At 41.9% G+C, this 18,720-nt stretch overlaps 1 protein-coding gene across 1 annotated transcript in view; it reads right to left on the bottom strand.

Moving 5' to 3' along the window:
* Positions 1-494: 494 nt before the first annotated feature.
* acox3 (acyl-CoA oxidase 3, pristanoyl) overlaps positions 495-18,720 on the bottom strand; it is a 138,972-nt gene continuing 120,746 nt past the window's right edge. Inside the window, 3 exon segments of the mRNA XM_069923121.1 lie at positions 495-760; positions 14,427-14,519; positions 18,110-18,177. Coding sequence (XP_069779222.1) covers positions 641-760; positions 14,427-14,519; positions 18,110-18,177 — 281 coding nt within the window. The 3' untranslated portion in view covers positions 495-640.

Raw genomic sequence — 18,720 nt, 5'->3', positions numbered from 1 at the left:
GTTTCACCATTCTCCAAACAATGACAAGAGATCCCACTCACCCACACAAATTTGTACACAAGACCTAATTCACATCTGACCTGAAAAACGAAGTTTGACAACTAAATTTTGTTTGGTTTTTATCTAATGTCAGGCAGGCCAGGCTTATGAATTTGTACTCTAACCTTGTAGCCTTTTCCCCAGGTGGGTAGTTGCTGCAAAATGTAACCCCAGGTCTTTATTTCATTGTTTATATAAATCTTCTGTAAATGTAGTTAATAACCGTGAGCTAATTATACAAAATGATGATACCATGGTGTCATACTGATTAATTCCCACGTACTGGTTTGATTTCTAGACAGCTGTAGATAGCTACATATTCTTGGGAGTAAGCATTTCCAGTAATTTGATCTGGACCCATCACACATTGACATGACGATTGAGAAAGCACAGCAACACCTTCCTTAAAAAGCTTAGAAAAGTTGGCATGTCCCTCATGTCCCTTAATAACTTCTTTACCTGCACTGTCAGAAACATCCAAGCTGATAGCATGCATGTTACAGTTGACTTGTTTGACTGCTTGCAAAAGAATCCTTCTCATGATTCCAGATATAACGTGACAATAAACTTGAACAAGCAGTATGTTTTTATCTAAGAAAAATTAGAGCTTTGACTTCATGCTCCCAGTGGCAGGCTTGTTGACACAAAATTCAGCCCATCACGATGGTCTCAGAAGCACGTCCCTGCCTCGAAGAACTGCTGCCCACAGGTTTTTATAAATCTGAATGGACAAAAAAATAAATGTTTCTATGATTTTGAAACAGTAAAAACTTCAGAGTGAATCATCAGATAATGGCTAAAATATTAATTGGAGAATTATTAACTAGGTGACCAAATTTACACAGCAATAAGTGGTGCTGTCACACAGCTCCAAACATCTGATTTAATCCTAACCCAGGCTGATGGTTGGAGTTACCATGCTCTCTCTGTGATCACATTAGTTTTCACTCACATCCCAAAGGTGTACAAATTGAGAGGTGAATTGGTAACAGAAGCTTACCCCTAGTGCAGGTGGGTGGGAGGTGTTCTGAAGGCTGACATAAATGCAATGGGCTGAATAATCAATGACCATAAATGTCGGTGTATAAGACGACTTGGAAAAAGACGACTCCCTGAATTTCCACCTAAAATGTACGTTTTGAGCTTTACTTGCTGCATAAGACTACAGCAAGTCTTACTACTTCAATAGACTGTTACTAATCATCCCACTGACCAGTGGAGTGATACTCTCACAATATTTTAAAAGCAAATGATCTCATAAGGGTTTACGTTTTATTTGCACATTTTAAAATAAACCTTTAACATGCCATTTAAAGCCTGTTCAGAGTCAACAGCAGTCAGACAGTGCAGGAAACTTTGCTGTTAAGTTTCAGGTTTTATTCTTGGCACAGAGAAGCGATGAGACTTCGCTGTTAAGGTTCTGATTTTATACTTGGCACATAAGATGACCCCTGATTTTGGGGTGACATTTTTAAAGTTCAAGTACCATCTTATACACCGGCATATATGGTATGTAAAAGCATTTAAGAGCAGTTTTGTTAGAGAGAGAAGTTTAGATAGACCATGTGAAGCTTAATGTCTGTTATGTGAAACTCAGTCAAATAATATCGCTTGTTGATTCTCAATGAACAGAAACAACCACATAATGTGGGATGGAATTATAATATTTTTACATGATTTTTCACACACCATGAGTCCCTGATTTTTGTTGTGGCTATCACCCAGTGAAGATATACATGTACATAGGAAGAAGGTGGCCACAGTAAACGTGGAACCGCTAGAGAACAAGGCTGAATTAATTAATATCAGGAAACAAAATAAATGGCAGAAAGGGTTAAACCAACATTTTGCATCTGTCTCCAGATAGCAGTTAGCCCAAAGAGAACAGACACTCCAACTTTAATATGTGTGGACCTTGTAAAAATTTCAACCACAGCACATGATGTATTAGGGACATTCACAGGGCTAAAAACTGAAAAATCAATAGCTACAGATGGTCTACACCAAGGGCTTTGAAGGAAGAAGCTGTGGAAATGGTAGATTCGTCCATCGAAATTCTGACAGGGTGTCAGAAACTTGGCTTGTTCAAAAAGGAAGAGAGTAGGTAGGGAACTATAGGCCATTTCTAGAAATAGATAAGTATATGAAAGATCAACAGGCTGAGGGCCATCAGGAACTGGCATGGAACAGGAGTTGAAGCTAGCATAGATCAGCTACACAAATGCTAAGGCCTGGTGGGCCACATCTGTTCTGCCTTCTTGTGTTTTTGTTTTCTTGTGATGATTAGGTTTTCCTCAATAGAAAAGTAAGCAAAGAGTGACATCTAATTATCAAAGATATTCAGCCACCCTGACTGGGACTGACAGACAGTAGAAGAAGAGCGAGTTTTGTCGACCCACTTGACCTGTGAATAACATACTAGAGAAGAACAATGAAGCCAGAAAATAGGTGCACTCACAAATGTAAGAACATATTTTTGTTTTTGTAATGTTAAAATATAAATATTATTTATGCAAATTAAGCCTTAGATGTAGCTGAGGAAATTGTACCAAGTACAAAGGTTAATCTAGCACTAAAAGATGTACATAGCAAATGATCAAAAAAGCATCATGAAACTGTATCCCAAGATCTTCTCAATCATTGCTGAGTAATCCATCCAGGCCAACTTAAAGATTGGGCTCCCAAACTACTACCAGCATGTCTCCTGCAACACCACGGGATCAAACCCTCTCGACTCTGCTACACTTGCATCAAAAAAGTCCACATTACTCATGATACAATATAATTGGTTACACAGGCTATACACCAAGCCCCAAAAGTTAAATAAATGGGACCCAACAGTATCAGATAGATGTTTTCACTGTAAGAAGGAAACGGGAACAACAGTACATGCAATTTGGGCATGTGAGAAAGTGGAAAAGTTTTGGGAAAATCAGGTATTAAATTAAATCACAAAAAGCAACATACCAAAAAATCCAGAGATCTTTCTTCTAAGTAATATAAGAAGTAAAGAACTAGGCCTTGATTTGGATGAAGCACAAAAAAGATTTATTATGATAGCCTTAGCTGTAGCAAAAAAATGTATAATGTCTTCTGGAAATCAGAAGATAGCTTGAGAATACAGCAATGGTACATGGAAATGAATAAATGTATTCCATTGGAAAAAATAACATATAATTTAAGAAATAACATCACAGTATCTGAACAAATTTGGGAACCATACATGGAACACAACAGAGAGGGCCTACCGTGGACCTCCACCCCCTAAAATGACAGAATGAGAAGATGAAGAAATTAACTGACCCAGTGTGTAAAAGAAGATGACACAAATTTCTTGTTTATTTTCATTGTGTGATGACATTGTTTAATGGGTTTAATGTATTGTATATGTTGAACGTTTAGTGGGTGGGGAGGGGGTGTTAGGTCTGCTTTGTTCATGAATGAGTGAGACAAACACCAGGCTGAGTCGAAATCAGGGTTCTTTGTTCTTTATTACCGGATTGTAACACTTGCGACTAACGATGTTAGCCGGAGAATGCATTCTGCCGTTATCAGCAAAATGGTGATTCTTTATACCCTTGGATACATGCTTAGAACATCATCATATCATTACTTGTCCAATGACTAAAACTGTTGCTATCCTTTCCCTGCTAGCTTCCTGCCTCTCAATCCATCAATGTCTCTCTTAAACTGTTGCTATCCTTTCCCTGCTAGCTTCCTGCCTCTCAATCCATCAATGTCTCTCTTATCTTGTAAGTACAAGGATGCATTCTGTTACTCCTTAGTACTGGGTGACTCCTTCTCCGGTCCCATCTCATGATGTTTTACCTAACAGGAGTACAAGGACACCTCCCCTTCTTGTTACTGCCCTGTACAGGGTAACTCCCTACACATTCCCATCTCATGATGTTTTACCTTACAATCCCTCCTTTGTCCTCTTTAGAGGACAATCTCGCCCTGACTATGCTACCACCGCGTTACATTATTTCGCCTATTATTGCCAAGCTCTATACGGGTTCTGTTCACAGGGTAGTTCGGCTGGTGGGCGAGGGCTCCCCCAACCCTCCTTTGCGTACACCCCCCATCCGTCACCCCGATCCCATTGCCCGTTTACAAGTTTCATCCCATTTGCCCCCAAGCAAAAAACTAGCTAACCCCCCGTACATTAGTAAATTCCCAAGTTAACATATGGTCTACAATCTAATTCATAATACTTGTTCTACAATCTGATTAATAATGTTTGTGTTACAATCAATGTTATAATATTTGTTCTACAATCAAGGTTATAATATTTAGGTTACAAGCAAGGTTAAAATTATATGTGTAACAATCTAATTCACAATCCCTCCTTCCCATCACATTCCCCTTCAGACTCCAGATCGATCTCAGCAACTTTCTCCGTCTCCTGTAATGTGAGATAGTCTTGCTCCACAGCCTGCACAGCTTGATATTTCGGAGGCAGTTCATCACGGTCAGCAAGGGCTGTCTCTATGGTCCTCGTGACCAGCGTTCGAATGCATGGAATACAACAACAGCCACAAGTGATAAAAATTGATACAGAAATGAACAAACCCAGCAAAAGTTGTCCTAACAATGTGCTCCATCTCCCAAACACTCCCTGTAACCAGGATAAAACAGGATTGGAGACTCCAGACTGGGCTTTTAATTCTTTCGCCAATGCCCTAAGTTTCGTTAACCCCTTAGTGAGTGATCCATCTGGCCCTGTGTTATTAGAGATAGAAGTGCAGCATAGATCTCCAAACATAGCACACACTCCACCTTTCTCTGCCAGGACCATATCAATCGCTATCCTATTCTGAAGTGTCATAAGGGAAGTTTCTGACAGTTGTTGATGTATTGCCTCAACAACGTCCCTGGTCAAATTTGCAAGGCGCTGGACATTATAGTGAATAAGGTTGATCCTATTAATATTCTTATTTACAGTGATGGGAAATATTGCACTAAAAACAGGAAAGCTTTCAAACCCAGCTGCAATCTCATCGGCTAATTTAAATTCGTCCGGAATATTCCGGGCTTGGCCAATGGCATCAATCCATACCCCATCAGGGTTCCTTCCTCCCGGCCCCAAGAGTCCAACACTCCTCCTTTTTCTCCACAGCCAACTCTCTGTGTGGCGCAATTCTAGGGAATCCTCGTCTCCCTCCTGCCTTTTGACAATCAGCACTGGCGCATTAAGGGTTACTAGAGCACACCGACCATCCCAGTTAGCAGGGAGCCAGTTGTACAGCACTCTTCCTCCACAAAACTCATCTGTGTAGTCATTCAATCTGCTACAAGTCTCCTTAGTTTCAGATTCATTTTTTTTGTTATGGGACCTCAAAATCATCCCCTGTATATGTTCATGATAACCAGTAACCTGTTTGGCTGCCCTGTCAGGCACCCATGTGGCGTTTTCCCTGCTAATAGTAGGTCGTCTACATACTGAATCAGTGTAACATCTTCCGGGAGCTTTAATTTCATTAGGATTTCGCTAAGGGCCTGATTGAACAGTCCTGGACTGTCCTTATAACCCTGAGGTAATCTAGTGTATGTGTACCGATGTGCTTGGTAAGTGAAAGTGAACCAGTCTTGGCATTCCTCAGCTAATTTCAAGCAGAAGAATGCGTTTGCCAGATCAATGACAGTATAGTATTCGTGCTCCGGACTCAGAGCCCTAAGTGCTACATATGGGTCTGGGACTGGTCTCCCGATGGTCTTGGTAGCCAAGTTAATCTCCCGGAGGTCGTGTACCATCCTCCAGTCTTTTCTACCCGGTTTGGGAACAGGCATGATGGGCGTGTTCCACATACTGTCAGGTGCCGCCCTAAAAACCCCTGACTCCATTAACCCTTCTATCGTTCCTTTAATACCCTCCTCCTGACTGGGCGACAAGCGGTATTGTTTTCTCCATATTGGTTTCTGCCCGGGGTTGGCCAATTCTAGAAATACCTCTCCTTTTATTACTCCCACATCATAGGGCCCCGTTGTCCATATATGTGGACTCAGATTAGAAAGATATTTGTCTGAGTCTCTGTGATCAATATTTTCTCCTTCTATGGCTCGGTCTCTTTCTACTTTCTCATTCACAACCTGGTCCCATGCTTCAATATTCAGTCTGACAAATTTTCCTCCCTCCGAGGTGGAATATCCCGGGATTTCTGTCTGCCTGTATTCACACCCTATCGCTTCCTTTACCATCGGACCCAGCTGTCGAGCGTGATGATCTTTGGCAATACCCAAGGTCACATGAGGCACACTTTCTACTCCTAAGCAGAACCACTCCATTTGTTCTTCTGTCATGACAACCATAGCAGCTATTCCCTCCTTACCTACAAAGATAAATGGACAATGTATCGTTTCTGTCTTCCCTTCTTTTAGAGAGTCCCACCTCTCCTCATATTCCTGGTCCGGGTGGATGGTGTAGTTTAATGTAACATGCATAGGATCTAGTGGATAAAGGTAATCCCCATACCGAGGAATACTGGCCCTCCACTCAAAAAACTGTTTAATCAGCCCTGGGCCTGGTTCATCATACAGTAGCCGACTCCAGAAAATACTAACCTCCACAGAGTCTTCTGAAGCGTTAGATGGGGTCATTACTATAAACTGTCCTCCCCTTCTTATTGTATCCCCTGGGTATGTTAACCGAAGGCCCTTCTCAGAACATTGTATGGTTATTCCTAGTTTGGTAAGAATGTCCCTTGCTAATAAATTAATGGGGCAACTTGGCACAACCAGGACAGGCGTTTTAACCCTTTGTCGTCCAAATGTCATGTCGATGTTATCTGTATAGGGCTGTGTTTCCCTTATCCCGGAGAATCCTATTGTAGATAATGTTTTGCCCGAAAATGTGCTCCCTGGGGGTTTTTTAATCACTGTCGTAACTGCTGCCCCTGTGTCAACCATAAATTCAATTTTTTCTCCATTTACCATCCCCCAAATTTTTGGTGGCTCCCAGGGAGGCGTGATTTTTGATTCTCCTGGGCACCGTCAATAATCAAATTCAGCACCTTCCTCAATATAGTCATTACACTGAGGTGCCTGGACTTGTTGATCACTCTGCCACCCCCCGATTCTCTGGGGCCCATCAATGTGTCCATCCCTACCCCTTGCTTGTCCTCTTAAGTTTCCTCCTCTTCCCCGATAGCCTCTCATAGAGGGTAATCTTTTTCCCCTTGCTCTCCCAGCCTCCGGACAGTTCCGCTGGTAGTGTCCAGGATTTTGGCAGTACCAGCATACTGCATGTTCCCCTCTATACATTGTACCTAGCTGTCTTTCCCAACCATTTCTTACTTGGGGTCCCGGATTTATCACTGGCCCCATGACCTGTGGGACTATCTGTTGGGCCGCTAATTTAACCCCTATATGTTCTATGGCTCTCACCAATTTATCGGTTGTTTTGTCCACCTCCTTCTGGGACGCACTTTCTGACTTAGCATGCTCTGATTGACGATGTCGTTTGATTGCATGTGTCAGGTGTCTTTTCCACAAATCCTCTGACATTGTCTCTAATCCCACAATGTCCCTTAATTTTGCTTGAACCGTAGCAGGTAGTCCGTTTATTATCCCATTACGAAAGTGAGCCCTTCCTAAGGGGCTGTGGTCGGGTCTTTCTCCAGTCCCTGTTTCCCATAAGTCCCATGCTCGAGTGAAATACTCGTGTGCAGTCTCTCCTTCCTTAGTTGAAGGGTTACCAAGGCATCCAAACTATAGGGTGTAGGAAATGTTTCTCTAAGTGCTTCCCAAAATTTATTCCGAAGTGGGTTAAATTCTATTTCATCCCCCAATTTACTGCTTCTTACAATTTTCTCTATTTGCTTCAGGGCCCCTTCTGCCTTTAATTTTATCATGATAGTTCTGACATCTGCGAGTGCTAATTGTTCTTGGCAGGTTTCTCGCTCAAAACAAGAAATCCATGGACTAGCCCCATTACTCAACGGAGGTAGTTTTTTCATTAAACTCTCTAAGTCCATTCGTGACCAGGGTACATATTTTTGAGTTCCCCGTCCCGTGATCAGTAATGGGCATTGATATCTCAATTTTGGGGATTTCTGCTCCTTCTTTACTCTTGGCATGCATTTATTTATCCCACCTTGTTCTGACTCTTCTTCGTCACTGTCACTGTCCCTATCAGCTTCCAATGTCTCAGGGTCAAAGGTATATTGGTCACGTTCATCTCTAAGATAATCTTTTCGGCCATAGTTTAGTTGTTTCACATCTTTCTCTTTTGTTCTAACTATGTCCAGGTAGGCATGTCTATTTTTCTCCCTCCCGAGTCTTTTCCTTTTACTTTCCTCCCATGGTGGATCGTATCTCGTTTCCTCATCTGTACTACACTTTTCGTCCTTTACTCCTATTACCATTCCTTCAGCTTTAATTTCTCCTGACAGTGTTGTAGTTATATTTTCCACTTCCTTCAATACACCTACCATTAATTCTTTTTGATCCTCACTGATCTGCCCCAGCACATTAATATCTCTGTTTAAGTTTTTAATGTTATCCTGAACCTTTTTCATGTTCCATTTCTGTATCTCTAACTCCTTTTCTATTTTCTTGGACTCCAGAGGGGTCTCTACATCTATTACTCCCCCTTCTATTTTTATTAAAGGGGCCTGTACCTCGTCTGATGTGTCCCTATTCCCGTGGTTCTTGTCACACCCCAGTGTCTCAATATCTGGATATAAGGGACGTGACTCCAGGATCCCATCTGGGGTGCCAGAGAGAGAGAGAGAGAGAGAGCATAGCGAGAGAAAGAGATAGAGAGGCAGATACACAGAGCACAAGAGATAGAGAGAGAAAATGCCTTGCACTGGCCCCACTGGGAGAAAAGTCTTCAGATTAACACTTTCGTTTCAAAGGTTTTAAAAGGTTCTCATCCTGTGATCACTGGTCTGGATCAGATTGGGTCTCCCACCACTGGGAACTATCACTCCTTCCTTCCCTCCCACCTCGAGTGAGCTACACGTCAGCCCACAATGTCTGCCCTGATCCCGCAATGGTGGGGGTGCGGGAAAAAGGGAGGGAGAGAGGATAAAACAGGATCCCATTTGATGCGGAGCTGGAATTGTGGGCACAAAATTAAAACCAAATTGTATTTCTCCGCCCTGCCCAACCTGGGGATTTCAGGGCAGCACCACCACAGATTGGGATTGGGAGGGGGAGTGGGTGAGAGAGGAGGGGGGGGGAGAAGAGAGAGAGGGGGAGAGAAGAGAGAGGGGGGAGGGTGAAAGGAGGGAGGGAGAGAGCAAACCCGGACACTTCGTGGCTGGAAACTGGAAACAGGCACTTTTCCTTTCCCTTCTGTGTTTTGTTTCTTCCAGCTTATCTAAGCCTCTACGTTTTAAAATTTTTTTCCTCACCTGTCAGGAACATCTCAGTGCCCCCGGGTAACCAACCCCTCTTCCTCCAGCGGTCTACACATTTTCGGAGCATTTTTTGTTTTTCCAATGCCGCATTACTGGTATTTCGCTCCTCTAATTCCTGATTAATTTCCTTAATAACTTGGTCAAAAGTCTTAGCAGGCAACTGTACAGCCATAGCTGCGGGACCGCTTTCTAATGCCTGTTTTAATTTAGGTTCTTGTCCGTTTAGGGGATCTATGTCAACGAAAATTGCTTTTAAAAATGTCTCCTTGCAAGCTGGATGACTAATATCTTTTAAAAGAACAGTCTCTAAGTCTTGTCCTCCAATTGACTTCAGACTGTCCTGTATACTCTGATTGCTCGTTTTCCACTCTCTGTTTTCCCAAAGGGGTCTGAAAGTTAAATTACAACTAGAAAACCAAATATTTGGGCTATACTTTTGTCCTGTTTCCCTGTACCAATCTATGAATTTACGTAACTTTATCTCCTTGGTGATGTTGGGAATACCCTCATTTAACTTATCAAAAGTATTTCGAATAAACTGGGTGTCTCTTAGGAGTTTGTCAACTTTTTCATTAATATCTCCTACCTGATCCGGACACAGCTGTCGCAGCCTTCTGTCGTCGTTCTTGTTCACCAGGCAGGCGTCCCTGAGTACTTTTTTTGTTGTCTCAAGGTCTCTAGTGTCTGCTGTGGTATTCCACCACGGCGAATTGGGGAAATAAATTCTTAACTTCTCAAGTGTACAGACATTATCATACCTACCGGACATTTATAAGTCAGTCTCTCAGATACAATTGAGGCCAATAAGCCTGAACCTTTGTTTTCTTTCAAAGCCCAACCTTCACGTGGGAGATTTCTCCTCTTAATAACCAGTTTAGGGCAGAAAACTTAGGTCCTCAATTGTTTATAGACCACCTTCTCACTCTATTGGACTTTGCAACGACACAATAAAGACTTTTAAACTCTAGTAGTTTCTTGCGAAGCACTTAATAAATGTCATTCAAACACCTTAAGGACTTTTATCTTGTCTGTAATCACTTACGTGTTACAATCCTGGCATGCGACCTTCAATTGTGGTCGTCTAATTTGTCCGATCTCCAGTTCTTACTGACAATCATAAAGATTTTAAAAAAAAAAGAGAATTTTGTTAAAACAGGCTTCTCTGGACCTTTTTATCAGCCGGCTGAGATGATTGTCAGAAAAAACAGAAACCGTCGTCCAGTGTTCACTCACCCATCACGTCGGGGTCACCAAATTGTTAGGTCTGCTTTGTTCATGAATGAGTGAGACAAACACCAGGCTGAGTCGAAATCAGGGTTCTTTGTTCTTTATTACCGGATTGTAACACTTGCGACTAACGATGTTAGCCGGAGAATGCATTCTGCCGTTATCAGCAAAATGGTGATTCTTTATACCCTTGGATACATGCTTAGAACATCATCATATCATTACTTGTCCAATGACTAAAACTGTTGCTATCCTTTCCCTGCTAGCTTCCTGCCTCTCAATCCATCAATGTCTCTCTTAAACTGTTGCTATCCTTTCCCTGCTAGCTTCCTGCCTCTCAATCCATCAATGTCTCTCTTATCTTGTAAGTACAAGGATGCATTCTGTTACTCCTTAGTACTGGGTGACTCCTTCTCCGGTCCCATCTCATGATGTTTTACCTAACAGGAGTACAAGGACACCTCCCCTTCTTGTTACTGCCCTGTACAGGGTAACTCCCTACACATTCCCATCTCATGATGTTTTACCTTACAGGGGGTGGGAAGGAAGGAGGGAAGGGGGAAAAGGGGAGAAAATGACACTATACTCAAGAGGGATATGTTTGTGTGTAGTTTGGTTAATATAGTTCATAGTGTGAAAAATAACAAATTTTTAAAAAAATGCCCACATCATCTAGTACCCACATTTCAGCATGTCACTAGATATTTTATTGAACTTATACAGGTGTATTGTGGAAAATACATTGATTGGGTGCATCACAGTCTAGTTTTGAAACTTGAGCAGACAGGAATGCAGAAGGGAACAGAAAGTGGTTAACTTAGCCAAGTCCATGGTTAGCACTGACCCCCCCTCCATTGAAAACACATTTGTGAGGTGTTATGGACCTTGACTATTTTGTTTTTTGATTGAGGACTGGACTGAATTTGCTGCTGGGGATTTGACAGTTGCTAGGAGCTGTTGTAGTGCTAGAAGTCCGTGGGCTTGCAGGAGAGTGAGCCTGCAGCTGCTAACCTTTCCACCAATGAGGAAAGCTGGAGGCAGCACTGAGCAGTTTAAAAAGCCCAACACGCTAATTTTAAATGAGGTTGTCGGTGAATTGACCAGTGCCTCTCCTGTCCCCTTCCAAGGAGGAAGACTCATGTGCCAAAAGGGCACTTGTGAAACCGAAGGAGGGCTTTGGAGGGTCACCAGAACTCTCAAGTTAAGTTGACTGAAGAAGATGACTCGCGTGCCAGAAGGGCACTTGTGAAACCGAAGGAGGGCTTTGGAGGGTCACCAGAACTCTCAAGTTAAGTTGACTGAAGAAGATGACTCGCGTGCCAGAAGGGCACTTGTGAACCCTAAAGTAGGCTTCACAGGTGTGAATCTCATATAGTGACCAGGAGGTCATTGTGGAAATTCCTGGATAAAGGAAGTGAAAGATGATGGTAGCCCCATTTGAACCCCAAGGCAGACTTGTGTTCCCCTGACAGACTTGACATGACTGATGTGGGGGTTTTTGGTTTTTGGGAATTTTGGTGATTTTTGGCGCATTTCAGCCTGGACTGTAATGGTTTGAGTTTTTTTTCCACATATTTTGTATAACAGTCTATTGTTGATATAGAGTTGCCATTAAGGCTGGTGTTCAGGAGTTTATTGAGTTAATTCTATTATTGTTAGTTTGGTGAATAAATTTTGTGTTAAAGTTAACTCATTTGTTTGGATGCCTCCTAATTGCTGCTGGGGAGTGTAACAGAGGCCACACAGGAGAATACAGATGATGGAATCTGGAGCATAACACCATTTGCTGGATGGAACAGCGAGGTAAGTACCATCAGTGGGAGAAGTGTAATTTTCAACATTTCTGATCAGAACCCTTCAGCAAGACACGGAGCACAGAGGGGAAAGCGTATGTAAAATGAGGAGAGGGTGGGAAGTGTCGGACAGGAGCCTGTGGAGATTGGTGAACCAGGGTGGGGTGAAAGGTGATTGACAAAAGTAGTTGAATGGCAGGTACCAAACAAAGGGAGAAAGAGGCATGAGAACAAAATGATCAAGTGGAGGAAGATGACACAGGGTGGGTGGAGAGGAGGTGTTGGTGAATAGGAAAATAATTCAGCAAGGGAAATGTGGATGTGAGAGGTTGGAACCAAATATGGAGGGGATTGAGAATAAGGTGGGAGCTGGGTGGAAAAGGGGACAAAATAGAGGAAAGAAGAAACAAAAATAGCTCAGAATGAGAGAGAGAGAGAGAGAGAGAGAGAGAGAGAGAGAGTGAGAGAGAGAGAGAGAGAGAGAGAGAGAGAGAGAGAGAGAGAGAGAGAGAGAGAGAGAGAGAGGGGGGGGAGAGAAAGCACCTGGCCTGAAACTGGAAAATTCAATATTTATGCCATGGTGCTGTAGATTGCAAGGTGGTATATGAAGTACTGAGCTTCCAGTTTACATTGGGCCTCATTCTGGCAGTGGAGAAGATCAATGATGAATAGGTTGGTGTAGGAATGGGAAGAGGAGTTGAAGTGACATGTAGCTCAGGAGACCCAATGTGCACAGAATGCAGATGCTCTGCAAAGTGGTCCCTATGTCTGTGCTTGGCCTCACCAATATAAAGGAGGCCAGATCATGAGCACCAAATACATTATGAGGTTCAAGGAGGTGCACAAGAGTCTTTGTTTCATGCGGAAGGGAATTTTAGATCGCTGGCTGGTGATGAGGGAGGAGGTATGCAAGCAAGTGTTACTTCTCCTGCAGTGGCAGGGGAAACTATCAGGGGTCATGGAGAGGAGGGCGGGGAGGGATGAGTGGACAAGGACATCAAAGATGGAGGGATCCAGGTGGAAGACAAGAAGGGGGTGGAGATGGGTAGATGTGGCTGGTGGTGGGGTCCAGTTGCAGCTGGCAGAAATGATGATGTTTTGAATGTGGAGGATGGTGAGATGAAAAGTGAGGACAAGAGGAACCCTATCCCTGTTTTGTTTGGCAGGAGGGGATATGATGAGCTGCCCCATGAAGACAACCAACTGCATAAAAGTCTCCCAATCACCCTGGTTACGCTCCCTTTTGGCTTCTACCTTTAGACAGAAGGTAGAGAAGCCTGAAGTCTAGCATCTCTATGTTTAAGAACTGTTTTTCCAACACCTTTCAGGCACTTGAACTTACTTGCACTAGCCTAACCATCAACTGCTCCAAGACCACCAAATGATCTGCTCTATGGAAACATTAGCTTGTGTTCTGTATCAAGAACTGTGAATTTTTATCTATCCCTATTTATCATCTTTTTCTCTGTCTTACGGAGCATTACAATAATCATCCATTTTCACCAGACTTTTAACAGTAACTCTTCATGATTACTGAGTATTTGTTCAGCATTTTACAGCAGAAGCTATTCAAGTTAATTCAAATGGACAATTATTCTACCTTACACAAGAACTGTTATCTTAAATACCTGTGAGCCTCACCAAGTAAGAACTTCAGTACATCTCTATATGTATTTGACAATAACTCTCATGTCATCTCATATTAACCACCCTGTGAACATTTTACTCACAGCTTATCAACTCACATTAAAATTGTGCACTGGAACACTCAATGATGGCCTCTTTGAAAGCACTGTTTCCACTTTTGCGTTGACAAAGTATGACATTTCTAACAGAGTTGCTAGTGATGCTACACATAAATCAGAAACCCTCAAAAATCAGCACATGGGCGAGTAGCTTGCGATGCGATAAATCTTACTTAACTTCTTTCTTCACAATGCCATGGTCAGAAATGTGGAGGTGGAAAAAAAGCATCGATGATTCTATACTAAGAGTAGATAACCTTTATCTCTCCATCTGCTTTTCTGATCGGGGAATTCAGAATAAAGTCAGGTGGAGCAAGAACATCTACTATTGCCACGGAGTCATCCTTGAGCTAATTCACACAAATAATTAATATAATTCGAAGTTATGCTCAAATCTTATTATTACTATGAGGTAACAGTTGAACTGGATATTGTTCAAAGCAAGAAAATAGAGTTTAGGTTGATCTTTATTGCATCTTCACCAGACATTTAACAGTAATTCTTTATAATAAGAGTATTTGTTCAGCACTTTACACCAGAAACTATTCCACTTAATTCAAATGGACAATTATTCTACCTTACACAAGGACTGTTATTATATTTATAATTATGAAGTAAAACAGAACAAAATGACAAACTACTGATTTTTCTTTGTGCTTATCAGTTGAAATTTTCTCCTGAAAAAAAAATCCTTTCCATTTTGGGTACTCAAAATCTGTTTCAGCATTAAACAACCATTGATTAGGTCCTCAGTTAAGATATCAAGGTATAGTTATCACAGTTTTAGTTTATAAGAACACTTCTTCTATCAGTAGAGTGGCACTTTTCCTGCTGGTGATTAATTTTGGTTTGATTTTATTTTTTTCATCAGCCAGTGTCTGTTTGAAAATGGGTAAATTTGAAACAAAAATATTTCACATAGGAAGCAGGCAGCCATTAAGTTGAAGAGGTTTTGAACTCAAGTTCTAGAGGAAGGTTTTTGTGTTAGAAATTGCTAAATCGGTCACCCTTGCTTGAACAAACTGCTGACCATGAGGCTTTCTCCTATTTAAAAACCCATTTGAAGATGACATAGATTCACAGAGATCAGACGTCATCTAGACCGACAGCTACTGTCTCATTCATGTGTTGTGCACTGAGAGGTGGGTCAATGCTGTTGAGGTATTCTCGCTCTGTGACTGCCAGAGAATGTGTAGAGGACAGGAGCAGCACAGGGGGAAGAGAATGGAAGGTGAAGATGGGAAACAGTTGGGTGGGGGGGGGGGGGGGGAAGAGAAACTGATGGGAGGTGAGAAGTTTAAAAACTTCAAATTCCTGGATGTAAACATCTCTGAATATCTATCCTGGGGCCTCCATGTTGATGCAATTACAAAGAAGGCTTGCCATTGGCTATACTTTGTGAGGAGTTTGAGAAGATTTGGTAAGTCACCAAAGACTCTTGAAAATTTCTACAGGGGTATCACATAGAGCATTCTGTCTGGTATGGAGGAGCCAACGCTCAGGACAGGAAAAATCTCCAGAGGGTTGCTAACTCGACTAGTGCCATCACAGGCATCAGTCTTCACTCCATCAAGGATATCTACAAGAGGCGGAGTCTTAAAAAGCAGCCTCTATGCTGAAGGACTTTCATCACCAGGCCATGCCCTTTTCACACTGCTACCATCATGAAACAGGAACAAGAGCTGAAAGATGAGCACAGCAGCACAGCTTCTGACCCTCTGATATCAGATTTCTGGATGGACAATGAACCAAGACACAACCTCATTTTCTTCTATTTTCTTGCACTATTTATTTATTTTTGAAATGTAATTTATAGCAATCTTAGCACTATAATGCTGCCGCAAAACAATAAATTTTGTGACATGTTCGTGGCAATAAATTCTGATTCTGAGGCGTGAGGAAGGTTAGACAAAGTCAGGTTAGGTAATGAGCCTCTCCCTGCATCATGGTCAAGCTCAATTAGGCCCCAAACAGCTACAGGGCTGCTGCCACCATTATCATCAGGGACATGGACTCTACTGCATATGAGTCCACAGTGCAACGTATTTGCAGAAGATCATTACTCAAATTAATGTGGGAGAGTTTGTGAAAACAAGAGGTGACACAGTTTGGTTCCCAGTTTTCCTTGTGCCATTCTTCATGTATTATTATAAGTAAACAACAGCATACATCATTTCCATTTTGATCCAATTTCTGTTAGTATTTATGAATTGCATATCCTTCACATACATGCAATATAACAAGGAGCTGATACCTGTGCTCGAGTTAACAGTGAATGGAGTCGCCTGGTTTAACTTTTGATGGGCAATGCTTCTGCAGGAAATGGGTGCAAATATTTCAAAAGGTTCAGATAAGTAGGCAGATTTTGTAAAGGTGCAAAAGTATCAGAATTGTTGTCCACTTCCCTCATGTTAACTGCACCTCTCAATGCAAAAGGGTTAGATAGGGCAGAATTTGTTCAAGGAAGCATTAGGGTGACTAGAAAGGAGATAATGGGCAATTAAACTGGTCAGGTGACAGTGGGTAAGGGTTTAAGAGGTAGTGAGCACAATGCCTTGACATTTAGCATAGCTTTGGACAAGGACGGGTGCAGAAAAAATGGGGAAGTGTTTAAACAGAGAAGGGATAATTACGATAGCATTAGGCAGGAATTTGGGAGACTAAATTAGGAACAGATGCTCTCAGGGTTAAAAAGAGAGGTGGAACAGTTAGTCAAAAGGAAGAAGGAAGCATACATAAAGCTTAGGAAGCAAAACATCAGGCAGGGGTCATGAGAATTACAAGGTTGCCAGGAATGAACCTACATGAAGGGTGAATAGAGTAAGGGAGTTCTGCTCAGGATTAAAATGGGAATGTGTGCCCAGAGGCAGAGGAGGTATGGGAGGTCCTTAATGAATTCCTTGCTTCCATATTCACCAGGGAGATGGGCCTTGCTGACTGAGCAGAAGAATAGGTAAATGTGCTGGAGCATCCTGAGTTTAAAAAAGGTATTGGAGCTTATGTAAAACATTAGGATAGATAAGTCCCCAAGGCCGGACAGGGTATTTCCCAGGTTATGTGAAAGAGATTGCTGGAACATTGATGATCATTACTGTGACGTCTCTCGCCAAAGGAGTGGTACCAGAGGATTGGAAGATGATAATTGTAGTTCCCTTGTTCAAGAGAAGTAATATGGTGAATCCACAGAATTATAAACCAGTGAGTCTTAAGTCAATGGTAGGCAAACTATGGGAAAGGATTCCTAGGGATGGGATTTGTGAGCATTTGGTTCTCCAAAATTTACACAGCCTTATCAGGATTGTCATCTCATGAGCGTAATCGAGTTTCTCAAGGAGATAACATAAGAAATTGATGAAGGCAGGGTGGTGGATGTGTTAAACATGGAGTTTAGTAAGGTGTTACACAAGATTCCCCACAGTTGAATCCCTTCATATCATGAGACATGGGATCTATGGGAATGGCGACATGGATTCGAAGCTGGCTTGCACATGGAAGGCAGAGGGCAGTAATAGAAGGAGCATCTTCTGTCTGGAGGTCCATAACTATTGGTGTTCTGCAAGGATTGCTACTGGAACCCCTGCTCTTTAAAGATTAGGACAAAGAAATGGAGAGGGGCGTCAGTAAGTTTGTCATTGACACAAAGATTGGAGGTGCAGTGGATAGTGTAGAATGTTGTGGATCACAACAGGATATAGACAGGATGTGGAGTTGGGTGGTGAAGTGGCTAATGGAGTTCCAGCTGGAAAAATGGGAAGTGATGCACTTTGCAACCTGAAGGCAAAGTATATGGTCAATGGCAAGATTCTTAGCAATGTGGAGGAACAGAGGGATTTGGGGTCCCAAATGCACAGATCTCTCAAGGTTTAATTTATTCTTTAATCAAACATACTTACTAAACATGAGTTATATATGGTAAGCATTTCAGCAGCTTACAACCTACCTGACTACAGAGATTTTGAACAGAATTTTGCAAGCTTCTTGCCAGTTGGTTGCCTGAGAAATATCCCCCTGCAAATAACCAGTGAATTGACATAATCAACTGTTGCAACTTATAAACTCTTTTGACAAGAATTGGCAGTAGAAGCTTCAGATATTAATACTTCAGCCTTGGTTGAACACAGAAAAATGCTGAAAAGTTACTTAAATTTCTTTTCTTTTATCACAATAAACTCTGGTTGAATTTCCACATGATTTTGGGCTTTGTCTTCAATCCTGAACAACTTTCTGCAATCAAATGCATGAGGCAGAGATAGGTCGGAATGTTCTGACAAAAGGTTTTTGAAATTAAAGACTCTTTTGTCTTTCCACTGATATTGGCTGATATGTTGAGCATTTCCAACATTTTCTGCTTTTACTTCCAGAGTCAAGGATGCTCATTTCACTTTCAGAATAAAAATCTGGTTTTGGTCTATTTCATGCTCATAAATTAGCAGATTATAAAGTACTTCCACAAATTAATAGTTCATCTGAATAAAAGGTATTATGACTTAACAAGGCATTGAGGTGAGGTCTACAGGATCAACTGAGAAGTTGTCCTCATAAGCAATTTGC

Source organism: Narcine bancroftii, chromosome 3 (genome assembly GCF_036971445.1).
Source record: "Narcine bancroftii isolate sNarBan1 chromosome 3, sNarBan1.hap1, whole genome shotgun sequence".
Taxonomy (NCBI): Eukaryota; Metazoa; Chordata; class Chondrichthyes; order Torpediniformes; family Narcinidae; genus Narcine; species Narcine bancroftii.
This window is presented reverse-complemented; position numbering and strand designations above follow the sequence as displayed.